Below are 13,181 nucleotides of genomic sequence, written 5' to 3' on the forward strand. Positions count from 1 at the left end.
ATTCAATTTGATAAAAAATAAATTGCTTTCCAAAATAAATTCAAAGGAGAGGAAAATTTCAGAGAAATTTGCATTGGCTGAGTTTGTGGTTCTTGTGCTTACCTTACTTACAAGGTGACCAAGGAGTGCATGCAAGACAAGTGTCCTTCTTTTATTGAACACTCAGTTCTCTGGCAGCCTGTAGCCTCCTCAGATTCCCGTACTTCAGTTAAAGTCTAGGGGAAGACATCATGAGGTAATTCCTCCCATAGGGCAGTTTTGAATCAAGCAGTGCAGGCACTCTGAGAGGCTGCAAAGCAACGGAGAGATCTATAATAAAAACACACACATTGCACTCTTGGCCATCACCAAGTTTTCTCCACCATTTTTATGGTGTCTCCCACCCACACCCCGGCATAATGTCCTTGAATGAAACTAGGTATGGGGTATGGTGAAGAATGCAAAATGGTGACCTGTGTTGCCACTTACAGTGGCAGCACAAAAAAACAAAAAACATACAGAAAAAAGAAAGAACCTGTGCTACAACCACTGTTAGTGGTGAGCTCTGAAATTTTTTTTGAGAATTTCTCTTCTCTTTGGAGAAACTCAGTGAAATTGCCCCCCCCGCCACCAATTTCTCTGCCCACAAATAGGGTAGAGAATTCTGAGAGGCAATTTTTGCAACCAATATTAAAAGCACCACAATAAATGACTTTAAAGTCAAAGGAAGGCAACACAAAATAGTCATAGGGTGTTGTATTCATAACACATTATGCCAAAGTAAATGGGCAGATGAAATGAAATCATCCTTGAAATGCTAGTGCAGAAAGTATTATGACCAAGAACACTGCAGAACTCATGGATGAATGGTTGTCCTCTTGATATAAAGGGAACAGCTTTGGATTTTCAGTCTTTTTGACTGATCTTAAAAGATCTTTTAACATCCTTGAAAATACAGGCTGATCTACACTTACGGGTTTTTTCGCTTCCAATGAGGTTTCACTGCCTGTCTTTCACACTACACAGTACCTGCCTCGAATTGGAAATGGAATTTTCCACTTCCATGCACCCGCTTTCAATACCCTGATATCCCAGTATTTCCCCTTAATGTGCTCTGATTTTCCGCCTTTGCTACCATATCTGGTCGTAGTCCCCTCCCCTGCCTGTCCATATACAGTGGTGTTTGTATTTCCCTCCTGTCCAATCACAGCTCTCGACGGCCCCATGTCATCTTCCAGCTACTGATCACATAGCTTCCTCAGCACTCAATGTTTCCTCAGCAACAAGCAAAGGGCTGGATGTGCGGATGCTTGTCTGATCTCGGAAGGTAAGCAGGGTCAGCCCTGGTCAGTAGTGGGATGGGCGACCGCCTGGGTATCAGGCTTCCTGCACTGAGCAGGGGGTTGTTCTATCCCTTCAAATGAGACTAAGTTTTACCCCCTTTGGCTTTCTTTTTTTTTTTAAACTAAGGCATTATCTTCGAAGAATTGTGCCTTCTCCGCGATTTTTCTCTCTCTAATTCAGGCATGATCTTCAAAGATTTGAAGATTTGAAGCTTCGACTCTTCAAATTTTCAAATTTTTGAATGTTCTAAGATTCGAATCTTTGAAGAGCATGCCTGAATTAGAAAAAAAAATTGCAGAGAAGCCATGATTCTTCGAAGATAATGCCTTAATTTTTTTTTTTTTTAAAGCTGAAGCGGGTAAAACTTAGTCTCATTTGAAGGGATAGAACAACCCCCTGCTGAGTGCAGGAAGCCTGATTCCCAGGTGGTCACCCATCTCACTACTGACCAGGGCTGACCCTGCTTAGCTTCTGAGATCAGACAAGTGCACACACATCCAGCCCTTTGCTTGTTGCTGAGGAAGCATTGAGTGCTGAGGAAGCTATGCGACCAGTAGTCGGAAGACAACATGGGGCCGTCAAGAGCTGTGAGCGTGGTGGGCGTGGAATCAGCAGAAACAGGAATAGTTTCTGATCCTCCAATGAGAGCCTTCGGCGTTAAGAGCAGGAAAACAGCACAGCGCTCGAGTGTGAACTGAGCTCGCGCATTTGATGAAGCACCGCAATGGGGAAAATGGGTGAGTGTGGATAATCACGTTGTAATGGGAGATTGTTTAACCCGACAGGACACTTAATTCATCGCGATGACAGGTGCAATGTAGATCGGCCCTACGTCTTGGAATTAAAATTCACATCATTCCCTCTAACAGTAAACTCAGCTGGTGAGGGCCAACAGGACTGGATCTAGAACAGTGCCACTGAGGAACAAGTGGGAGGTATCAATACACTTAGGGAACTCTGAGATATACAGAAGTAAATTAAAAAACAAACAAAAACACCTAAGGAGGCAAGCCTTTGAAAGATGTCTGAGCATTCTCAGTAGTTATGGAAGGTTGAGTATCAGTTGGAGAAGAAAATATGAAAATCAGGGCTATGGGAAGTGGAGTGCCCTGCTTCAGGTTTTACAGCATTCTGGAGAAGGGTATGGAAGGCAGGCTGGAACCCTGAACAGGCGCATTCCTGTTATGGGTGATGATAGACTCTGACATTTTGTTGTAGGCCCCAGGTGTCCAGAGTCAGCCAAGTTATTTTGGTACATGAGGCAGAACATCCCATAAGCATCTCTCCTATCCCTGGCAATAGAAATACAATAGTAACAAAGTAAATAACGAACAATCTGCTGACCTTTTATGACACCTAACATTTACTGCCTGAAGTGACTGCCTCACTTTTCCTCATGGTAGGGCTGGCCCTACAATTTAAATTACATTAGAAAAGTAATGTTGAACTATAAACTGTGGCTACTTTGAGCCACAGTATGTATAAAATAAGAGTTCTTGTAGTTTAAACCAAGGTATAAATCCTCCCCACAAAGTTGCTTTTAGCTTCATGTGGGAGGGTGGGCGGGAGGGTGGTGGAGAGAAAGAGAATCAGTATTTGTCTTTCCCCTACAATGCTCTTCCCAAAGCAGGAGGGGAGGGGAATAGGGCATGGGAGTACTGGATTAAAAAAAAAAAAAGTTACCATATCCTTAATCTTCAAAGCAGCTGCTAATTAGCAAAGCAAAACAAAACAACCCTGCCCCACCTTCCAGGACATCTAATGATGATTTTCCAACATCCTATCTGGTTTGGCCATAATCTTTTTTTGGTATACCACGTTGGCTGGGTTTTTGGTACAGCATCTCGGTGGGTTTCAGTGTGTGTGTGTGTGTGTGTGTGTGTGTGTATGTATACACACACAGACACACACACACACCATAAACACATACCCCATTCTTAGAGGTAACAGGCATGACCCAAACCTGTGATGTGCACACAGAAGGCAGGGGCTAGAGGCTTCCTTGTATGCAAACAGGCCCAGTCAGCCTTTTGGGGCCCAGACATTCATGTTGCCTGGAACCACTTCCAGCCTCCAGGGGTTGCACATATACATGAAAACTGCATCACACCATCCTGTCTTGCCATCCCAGGTGCTTTGCTCTTTCCCAGTGAAATTATTGAAGCTCATTGGGTGATTTTTGGGCCAGTCACTGACTTTCAGCTCAACCTACCTCACAGGGTTGTTGTGAGGATAAAATGGAGAGGAGGAGAACTGTGTAAGCCACCTTAGGTTCCTTGCAAGAGGAAAAAAGTGGGATATATAAATGTCATAATAAAATGAATAATAGTAAACAATGTGACTTTAAGGGCACAATCCTATGCATGCTTAGACAGAAAAAAGTCCAACAACTCCCAGCATTCCTGGAATGCTGGGAGATGTAGGACCTTTTTCTGTCTGAACATGCATAGGATTGTGCCCTAAAATGCTTAACTTTGGCTGGATCATGTCCACAGACAGTTAAGTCATTGGTCATTGTCTATATTGAGTGTGTGTGCTTAGGGCTGGATGCAGAGGTCTCCAAAGATGGAAATAGGACCTCTTTCAATTTAGATTCAGGTTCAGGTGATGCTCAGATAAAGTGAGTTGATAGCACCTGTTTACAGGCCACTAAAGTCTGAGACATGCAGTCATCTGGGTGGTCAAAAGCTGCTTGGAATTACTGCACAGAATGACACACTGGATGTTGTTAGCCACTGGTGCACAGGTACCACTCTTTTGCCCTTATAGCACACCAAGGCTGATCCCCTTTAAGGTGGTTCTGGATAATACAAGTAAAGCTAAACCTTTTGGGCTGTGATCCCAGCTAACACTGCATTCTGAAGTATATTGGTGATTTGAACATTCAGAGAGACAGAGATAGAAGATGTGACTCTCATTCCATCTTTTTATCTCCCTGGTGCTACATGCAAAGCAGCATCATGTAGTCGTATATGTGTGAGCCATAACCAGCCGGAACCCATGTCTCTCACTGCACAGGAGATGCACATGGACAAATAAGCTGACATGTTGTAACTGTGAATGCCTGAAGTTGCCCTTGGAGTAGATGGGTGGGGAACCTTTGGCCTAATATGGCCTACGGAGGTTTCCCATCCAGCCTGCTGAGGCTTGAGCTCCCTCCGTGGGCCCCGCCTCTTCCCCTCCCAATGTCCTGACCCCTGGCCTGGTAGCTACCAGACTTGGAGAGGAGACAGGGAGAGAAGTCCCCTACATTGTAGGGTCTTCCCATTCTCTTAAATGCGCGCGTACCTGGGCATTTCATCTGTGTGCACAGTCCTAGAAAATGTGGTCATATTTGTACATGTTTAATTCCTGGTTAGTTATCTTTGGTTCTCCTTCCAGTGAGCTGCAGATACAGATGCAATGAGACATTCAGTAAAAAGATGGCTGGCTGTAGCTGTGACAACAGATGTACAGAACGGCAAGACTGCTGCTGTGATTACGAGGAGAACTGCGTTGCACCAAGTAGGTGTACTCTTTCTACCCAGATGATTTCCCTCTAGACTGAACCACAGTTCTCAAAGCGGTAAGGGGGTCATTTCACTGCAAGAGGCACAGGCAGTTTTAGTTAACAGAGCAGAAAACTGATCCTTACCTTTCCTAGTGTAGATATCAGATATGTCTTGGTTGGCTAAAGTGGCTGAAGAGACTTTATGCTTGCTCACCACAATCTGGATGCAATTGCTCAATACAATCCAGACTTTATGCTTGCTCACTACAATCTGGATCAAACTGATCCAGGATGCTGTAGGGTAAGAAAAGTACTTACAACTGTTTTACACAGAGCTTCCAAACAGTATTGTTGCATGATGTTCTACAGTCATCACTATTTTTATCACTCTTTTTATTGGGTTGTGTTTTTATTGCTCTCGTATTATATTGGTTTTATGTGCTTTTATTGCTGTATGCCTCCTTGGGAGGGCATCTGCCCTGAAAGGTGGCCAAGAAATATTTCAAATAAATAAATAAATGCAGAAGTTATTCTTTTCAGGCAAACAAAATTACAGTTCAAAACCACTGTAGCACTGTAGACTTTAGATACAGACCTGACCTGGGCAAATGGTTTCCACACAGCACACTTCAGAGCCTGTAGGATTACCGCCAACATAGCTTCTCCACAGTGAGTGATTTCCATCTTTGCAATAATGATTGCAAGTACTCACCAGCCCAGTTCAGATGATCATAAGCCTTTGGTCCACGCATGCAGCCGCTTCCCTCCTCCCTCCTTGCTCTGTCTGAATACAGTGTGGAAGCCTTCAGTTTACCATAGTTTCCCCATTTCATGGTCTGAATTTTGTTTAAGATCCTGGCTTGTTCCAAAGCTGGTTTCCTGGTTCAGATGAAATGGGAAACTATGGTTAATTAGAGACTACCGTATTGGCACATGAAGAGGGGAGGAAGGCAGTGAACAAGGTATTTGTTCATATTTTCTCTTATTAAGCTGAGATATGATTGTCCGAAGATAAGCACTGTGTGACTCATCTTTAATACTTTCTCAGTCTCTCTAAGAAAGGTTCCTCCTGTGCAAGCACTGGGTCATTACTGACCCCTAGAGGGACGCCGCTTGTGCTGGCGTTTTCATGGCAGACTATAGCGGGGTGGTTTGCCATTGCATCCCCACTCGTGACTACCTTTCCCCCAGCAAGCTGGGTACTCATTTTACCCATGCTCTTCCATTGAGAATTCTAGGTCCAGTAAAACTAAATTTTTGCATCAGAAACTATTTCAATGCATATTTTTAGCCATGTTTAATATACAGCTATATATGTTATGGCATTTACCTTTCTCCAGCTCAGATTTGGACTTGCAGTAAATCACGCTGTGGCGAGACACGAATGACAAGAAGTTTGTGTTCTTGTTCCAAAGACTGCTTGGAGAAAAAAGATTGCTGCACGAACTACAAAAGCGCTTGCGAAGGTGAAACTGGAGGGAACTGTTCAAAAAGCGACTTTGTATATTCCTAAGTATATTTCTCAAAACAAGGGTATTGACTGAATTAAAGGTTACCTTAAGGCTGGGTTTGGGAAATATTCACAGATAGGTGCAATACAAGTGAGACCTTCAGCAAAATGTTGCAGGATAGCCTCATTCCATAACAGAAGTGCTCCTGTTCAGGGCCCCAGCCAATCAGCCATGCCTTCTTCTGGAATATTATGACTATTAGGGGCTCAAGGAATTCACTCCCCACACCCCTGATTTTCTATTTTTTAAAATTCTTTTTCAACTGACACTCAACATCCATGACTATGGAAGAATCAGTCCTCAGTCTTCATTGGGCTGTTTTGGGGGGGAGTTTTGCATCCCCCCTTTTAAATATTCATTTACTTCTTCATCTTTCAGGATTCACCCCAGCATGCTGATGCCTCTCTTGTTTCTCAGTGGCCCTATTTTGGCTCCAGTCCTGTTAGCACAAAGTCATTGAGTTCACTATTAGTGGGAGAGATGTTCTTCAGTCCACAATATTCCTGCTTGAAATGATTATCCTCAGTTGCTAAAAACATAAAATTCTTGCTGTATGGGATTAGAAATCTTGAGAGATAACACATCGTAATTGTCTCAGTCCGGTAGGGACAGCCCAAGACACCTTGTTACCTGAGGCTAAGCAGTAAATGGTGCTGTCCACGCCTTTGCCCAAGTCAGGGTGCACAAAACCCAAAGCCAGCCAGGTTATTTTGAGGTAGGAAACCCCCAAAATACCTCTACCACATCCTGGCAGTAAAAATACAATAAAATTAAGTTAAGAGTGCAATCCTATGCATGATTAGATAGAAAAAAGTCCAGACTTTTTTTCTGTCTAAACCTGCATAGGATTGCACCCTAAATAACTAACAATTTGCTGGCCTATAATGTCACCCCAAATCCGCTGCCTGATGTGGTCATCTCACTCTGCCTAATGGTAGGGCTGGCCCTGCACTACAGCTATTCATTACAAATAGAGAAAATTTGACACTTATAAGGGGCTTCTTCATACATAGCTCTTACCCTGCTATTGAGATTGCTCACTCATGGAAGTTTGGAGTCCTTTTCATGATGTCATCAACCTCCAGGGCACATCCAGAGGTATTTCCTGGTTATTCCATTGCAAAAAAGAACTGGAAATAATGGAACTATCAAATTAAGTCGGATTGTAATGCTATTAAAATAGTCACTAGATGGTGTAGTTGCATTGAGCTGTATGGAACCTTGAAAATTAAAAACTTCCCCTCTCAGCAATCACGTGGTCACTGTCTGGGAGCCTGCGGAAAAGCTCCAGAACAGGAGGACTGAGGGTTTTTTCTTTAATGTAAAGGCAGCCAAGGTCACTCCTCCTCTCAAGTGCTTCCCTGTGCAACAATGGAAGCCTGGTCATATGGGAAGTCTGGATCAGCCAGTTCATGTGAAACATAGAGAAGTATATCTGTCCATCCATCAATCTATCTGTACATGCACAAGCATTTAAACTCCACATTAGCAGGCATAGATTTAGTTCAAGAGATTTTTTTTTTTTAAAAAAGAAACAACAACAACTAGTCAAAATGCTGAATTTCTTATATCAAACAGATGGCTTCTAGTGCTACCAGTCAAGTGAAACTGTGCAGTTTTCCATCTTTCTTTCCTTAGGGTGCAAATCTATGCATGCTTAGACAGAATGCTGGGAGTTGTAGGACTTTTTTTTCTGTCTAAACATGCATAGGATTGCACATTTAGGGCTCAATCCTATATGATCCACCCCTGGATACTGGTAAGCCTCCTAACTCAGAGACTGCATTTTAGCTAGGCGGGTGTTTTTGCCCATCTAGCGGAGGCAAAATCTAGTGGAGGCAGCTCAGGGAGGGGGGAGCTATTTTTCCAGCTGTTTTTCCATTGTTAGCATTTTCCAAACTTAGCATTTCTAAAGTGCGTTAAAAACATACAAGTCAATTTACTTGTTCACACATATTGACTTGGTTCGCACATAAGAGTCAAGTCAGAGTTTGGCTGTCAGGGCTCAGAACACTCCCTTCTCAACCTCCCTTGTCACCTCACGTGCTCCAGTTCCTTTCCTCACTTCCTGCTTTGGGAATCCATAGTTTGCTGTGAAGTCTATAGTTCAAAGTGGATTTCCAATTTTAATTGGAGGCAAACTGTGGTTTGCACAAATCTTAGTCTGTCCAATTCGGATAGCATGGCAAACTATGGTTTTATGGAACCAGGAAACAGGGGAGGGAATCAGAGTGTATGAGGGGAAGGGGAGAGTGAATGAGCTCTAGGCATGGCCCCTAAAAGCCAAACTATGGTTGGGCCATTACCTGTGAACCAAATGTCACCATATTTAACTAGATCCAAAAGTGTAATCTGTGTGGGTATGAAAAGTTTACATATAGTTTACCTCTGTTTCAGTATGCAAGTAATATGGGGAATTATGTGAGACAGCAGATATTTATTGCTTTTTTCATAGCATTTTTATCATGATAACAGCTTGCACTTTACTCAAATGGACATATCAGCATATAATGTGTGTGTGTGTGTGTGTGTGTTGTTCTCTGTAGCCATCTACAATTGATCATGGAAAAAGGAAAGGATGAGACAGAAAGGAAAGATGTCAGAAAAATACCTACCTCATTGTCACTACATCCTCTTTTTGTCATTACATTTGCTGCTAAAGAATTCTGAAGGATTTTCCCAACATAGCACAAGTGCCTTGCATGAAAGAACTGAAGTCCATCTCTGTTTTGTACAAGCACAAATTGTTGCACAGCCTTTTGCACAACATTTCAAGGGGCGTGCCAGCACAAGATCTTACGTGCTCTTTTGCACAAGGTTTTGCAAAGATGTGTGCTCACGCTACATCTGCCTTATGCAAAATCTGCAGAATGGTGCTGCCACCAGAATTTCTGCAGAATCTCTGGATCCAACCCACTGCATTTACATGGGTAATGCAGGAGAAGCTAAGAACTGGCTCTGCGTGTCCCCCTGCCCTCATTTAAAATGTATCTTTTTCTACCTGATTTTTAGGAGAAACATCCTGGCTGGAAGATACATGTACTTCTTCTAACACTGCTCAGTGCCCAACAGGGTAAGGCTGAATTATTCGCAATTGGCTAGCTTAGCATGCATGTTAGAAAAGAAGGCTGCCTGTAAATGTTTATTGTTTTGTTTGCTAAAGAGGCACACAAAGAAATGCTTCTTTTATTGAGAAACAGCATTCCAAGCTGACATAAGTTTGTGTATGAGATGCAGGCCAGATCACGCCTGAGTTTAAGTCCATGAATAATTACTGTGACTTCTGCAAGAGAGTTTACTGCGGTTTCCTAATGGTGTTGTCAGTTTCCTTTCTTCCCCCAAGTAACTGCCCCTGCTCTGTTACCATGATAACCTGGTACATTGTAATTATGGGTACTCCCCGCTTTTTCATGTTTCCCATGTAATGTACAAACTGGGAAGTCATATACCTCTTTCTTTCTTTCTTTCTTTCTTTCTTTCTTTCTTTCTTTCCATAGAACAGGGGTGGGCAACTTTGGAGAGTCCAGGGCAAGTCCCCCAGCTTCCCCCATGTAGGCTGCACAAGCTAATAGGCTTTTCAAGCTATTTTTTTGTCCTTTTTAAGTTTCCATAGTGGTTTACCACAGAACTGTCATTTTAAAATTTAGTTTTTGCTCCTGATGCACCACCAAATTTCAGTAGCACAGCTGCGAGGGCTGCACCATAGCGCAAAGGGGGGGGGCGCATGCAGCCTGCGGGGCCGTGTGTCACCAACCCCTGCCTTAGAATGATGCATAAGCTTTTCATGCTTCTGGAACGAACACATCATATTAAAGCTGGAGAGGAGCAAGAGATGTACAGTTTTCCTTCAAATGTGTTTGTTTGAAACATTTATACCCCACCTCTACAAAGTTCAAGGAGATTTATCTCAGGAGCTCAGGGCAGCAAACATGATTCTCCCCCTCTTTCTTTTATCACCACAACAAGCCTGTGAGGTAGCTTAGCCAAGAGAGATTGGCCGAAGATCACCAAGTGACCTTTATAACTGTGGAAGGGTTTGAACTATGTGGGGGGCTGAACTTGGGTATCCTTTGTCCCATATCAGCACTCTAACCGTTACAATATACTGGTTTACAAAAATCTCAATTTAAATAAATTTACAAACACAGCTCCCACCAGATAAAATAGAACTACATCACAGGTTCTACATGTTCTACAGAAAGTGTGTAAAAGTGGGATCGGTCACACTTCCTTTGCCACATTATGTTTGTAATGTCTGAAAGCCCCTCTGAAAAATGGTCCCCCATGTTCCCTTCCAAAGAGTGTATATGGCACCCTAGCCAATCATTTGTAAGGACAGATGTAATTCCCATGAACCCTGGGACACTCCATGCTGTCTCTTTAAAAAGCAAGTCAAACGTTCATTTGTCTGGAAACTCAGGGAGGGAAAAGTGGCTTTGGAAGAGGGGGAATTGCAGCAGAAAATGATAGTCAGGGAAATGGTTAAGCGCTCCCTCCCTCCTGCATTTTCTTCACTCCAATTTGCCCCTCTCTAAAACTATGTTTCCTTAGAAGGGATCAGTAGGGTTTAATTACAGACATTTGCTTGTAATGTGCAGTTTGACCTTTAGTCTTAAGTACAATCAGCTGATGGAACATGATGTGCTGATGTGCTTGAAAGAGCTAAAGAGAATCTTTACAGCAAATTTCCCTGTCCTGTCACATTTCATTGATTTAAAGCACCTCAAAGGATCCCTTCTTTAGATCTCTTGTGAGAGTTTTATAAGCTTTACACATTCACTTTAATTGCTATTTATCACTGGGTCATCACCATTGGTGAATATCCTGCTCTTTAGGGCCTGTTTCTTCACAGGCAGCATTCTGTAAACTTCGAACTGCTACAAGTTGTCAGAGCACACTAAAAAGTGAGTCGTGGCTCAGTAAACGTTTACAGAATTGTAAATATGACCTTTAATCCCCTTTCGACTGCCTTTTAAAATAGCAGTGTAGGTATTATGAAAACTTTACATTCTAAACATCCTGTTCTCATATATTTACAGGGTAACCTCTCAGTCTTTCCTTTCCACTTGTGCCTTAGGCAGCTTGCCCCCCCCCCCCATCTCTCTCTCTATCATTGCCTCTGGTCTGACAACAGGCCCACGAGGTCACTGACAATAAGAGCAAATCAATACACTTTAAATATATTGTTTTTCCAAAGGCAATTAGGACTGGTGAAAGCTCAGGGGAGGGGAAATTATGTAAAAGTTCCACTCCCCGGTCCTTAGATCAGGGGTGCTCAACTTGTGGCCCTCCAGATGTTTTGGCCTACAACTCCCATAAATACACACCGTTAGCTATGCTGACTAAGGGCACAATCCTATCCAGATAGGCGGCCGCCTCTGAACTCAACCGCCTGTCCAAAGCAGGGCAGGAGAAGCATGGAGGTGATCATTCCCTCCGTGCTTCTTCTGCCTCGCATTTTTGGCTAGACAGCCAATTGCAGCCGTCTAGCCGCAGGAGGGCTGAGCAGGGGAGGAGGCTGCTGTACAACACATTGGATGCGTCATACAACCATTTCCGCCATCCCCACCCTGGAATGCCCCTTTTCGGCCACTCCGTGCTCCTCTTGCAAGTGTGGAGGACGGCGCTGTTCCATGCTGCCTCCGAGGCAGCGCGGAATTGGGGGGAGGTCGGTTCTCCGGGAACCGACCTCAGAGCGCGGGCTCCAAGGTCGGTTCCCGGAAAACCTGATATCCTATGGCTGTCTAGCCGCTGTCTAGCAGCCATAGGATTGCTCCCTAAGACTGACGGGAGTTGTAGGCCAAAATATCTGGAGGGCCACAGTTGCCCACACCAGCCTTAGATCTTATTGCTGCTGTTGCTGTGGCAACTCTGCTTGTGAGGACAATTGCTCAGGAATTTCCCACATTATCATGGCTCTGAGCTGGGACTGCTGAAGGACAATTCAGTTAGAAGCTTGGAACAATAGATCTTGCCCTTGCACCGCTGCCATCCTCAAAGGGGCCAGAAAGGAGGAACCATAGCTCAACGGGAGAGCCTGCACTTGGCACACGAAGGCCCCCGTTTCAATCCCTGGCATCTCAAGTTTAGCAGAGATGATCAGGCAGCACTTGATTTGGAAACAGTAGAGCAGCTAGGGCTGGCCTTCTGATCAAAGTCCCACAGAGGACCACCCAGAGAGCAGTGGGTGATCAGGGCAGCAGAAGCCAACTCGACTTTACTCCTGCAGTCATGATGGTGCTATGATTTAAGTGAGCTTAAAATGCAAAATTGCATGCGCTCAATGTTTTGTTGGTTTGTTTGTTTTTTTTAAATCAGGGTTGGCAAACAGTTTTGTTCTTGCTATTCTTCCGATATATCAGGCACATAGAGCATGGCAGGGTGGCTGGGTGGCTGGGTGGCAAAGAGAAATGTTAGTTGTGTGCTTCACAACTGAAATAAGGCACCTGGCTGTCTGTCAGGTGGGGGAGGCGTAAGACCGGGGTCTAAAATTACTGAGCTGCACCACTCTTGTGCCTGACGCCCCAGAGAGGTCCTGCCAGTCAGAGTAGACAATAGTGGGTTAGATGGACAAATAGTCTGCTCTGGTCTACTGCAGCTGTTTATTCACAGAAGGGTGTCGGTTCAAAGTCTTTCCTGCCCACACTATTCCTGCCCCTTGATATATAAGCTAGCTCATGGCGAAGCCTGTTTTTTCATGCTAGGTTGAAGAGTTGCTGTGGCAGCAACAGCAATGTGGCTTTCCTGTGATAACAACCAGCTTTCCTTTCGGTTCCCCGGTATCCTAAAATAGATTTTCTAAAATTCATTTTTGGACTGTCTTCAGCGTTGGTTTTACAGGAATGTGGCGACATCTG

General features: G+C 43.9%; 1 protein-coding gene across 1 annotated transcript in view; it reads left to right on the top strand.

The window, feature by feature from the left end:
* ENPP3 (ectonucleotide pyrophosphatase/phosphodiesterase 3) overlaps positions 1-13,181 on the top strand; it is a 79,942-nt gene that overhangs the window by 18,075 nt on the left and 48,686 nt on the right. The window contains exons 3-5 of the mRNA XM_084827535.1: positions 4,705-4,827; positions 6,154-6,279; positions 9,337-9,397. Coding sequence (XP_084683661.1) covers positions 4,705-4,827; positions 6,154-6,279; positions 9,337-9,397 — 310 coding nt within the window. The remainder of the gene's footprint in view (positions 1-4,704; positions 4,828-6,153; positions 6,280-9,336; positions 9,398-13,181) is intronic.

Source organism: Heloderma suspectum, chromosome 1, assembly GCF_057233095.1.
Source record: "Heloderma suspectum isolate Gila_16-S chromosome 1, 16-S_ref, whole genome shotgun sequence".
Taxonomy (NCBI): domain Eukaryota; kingdom Metazoa; phylum Chordata; class Lepidosauria; order Squamata; family Helodermatidae; genus Heloderma; species Heloderma suspectum.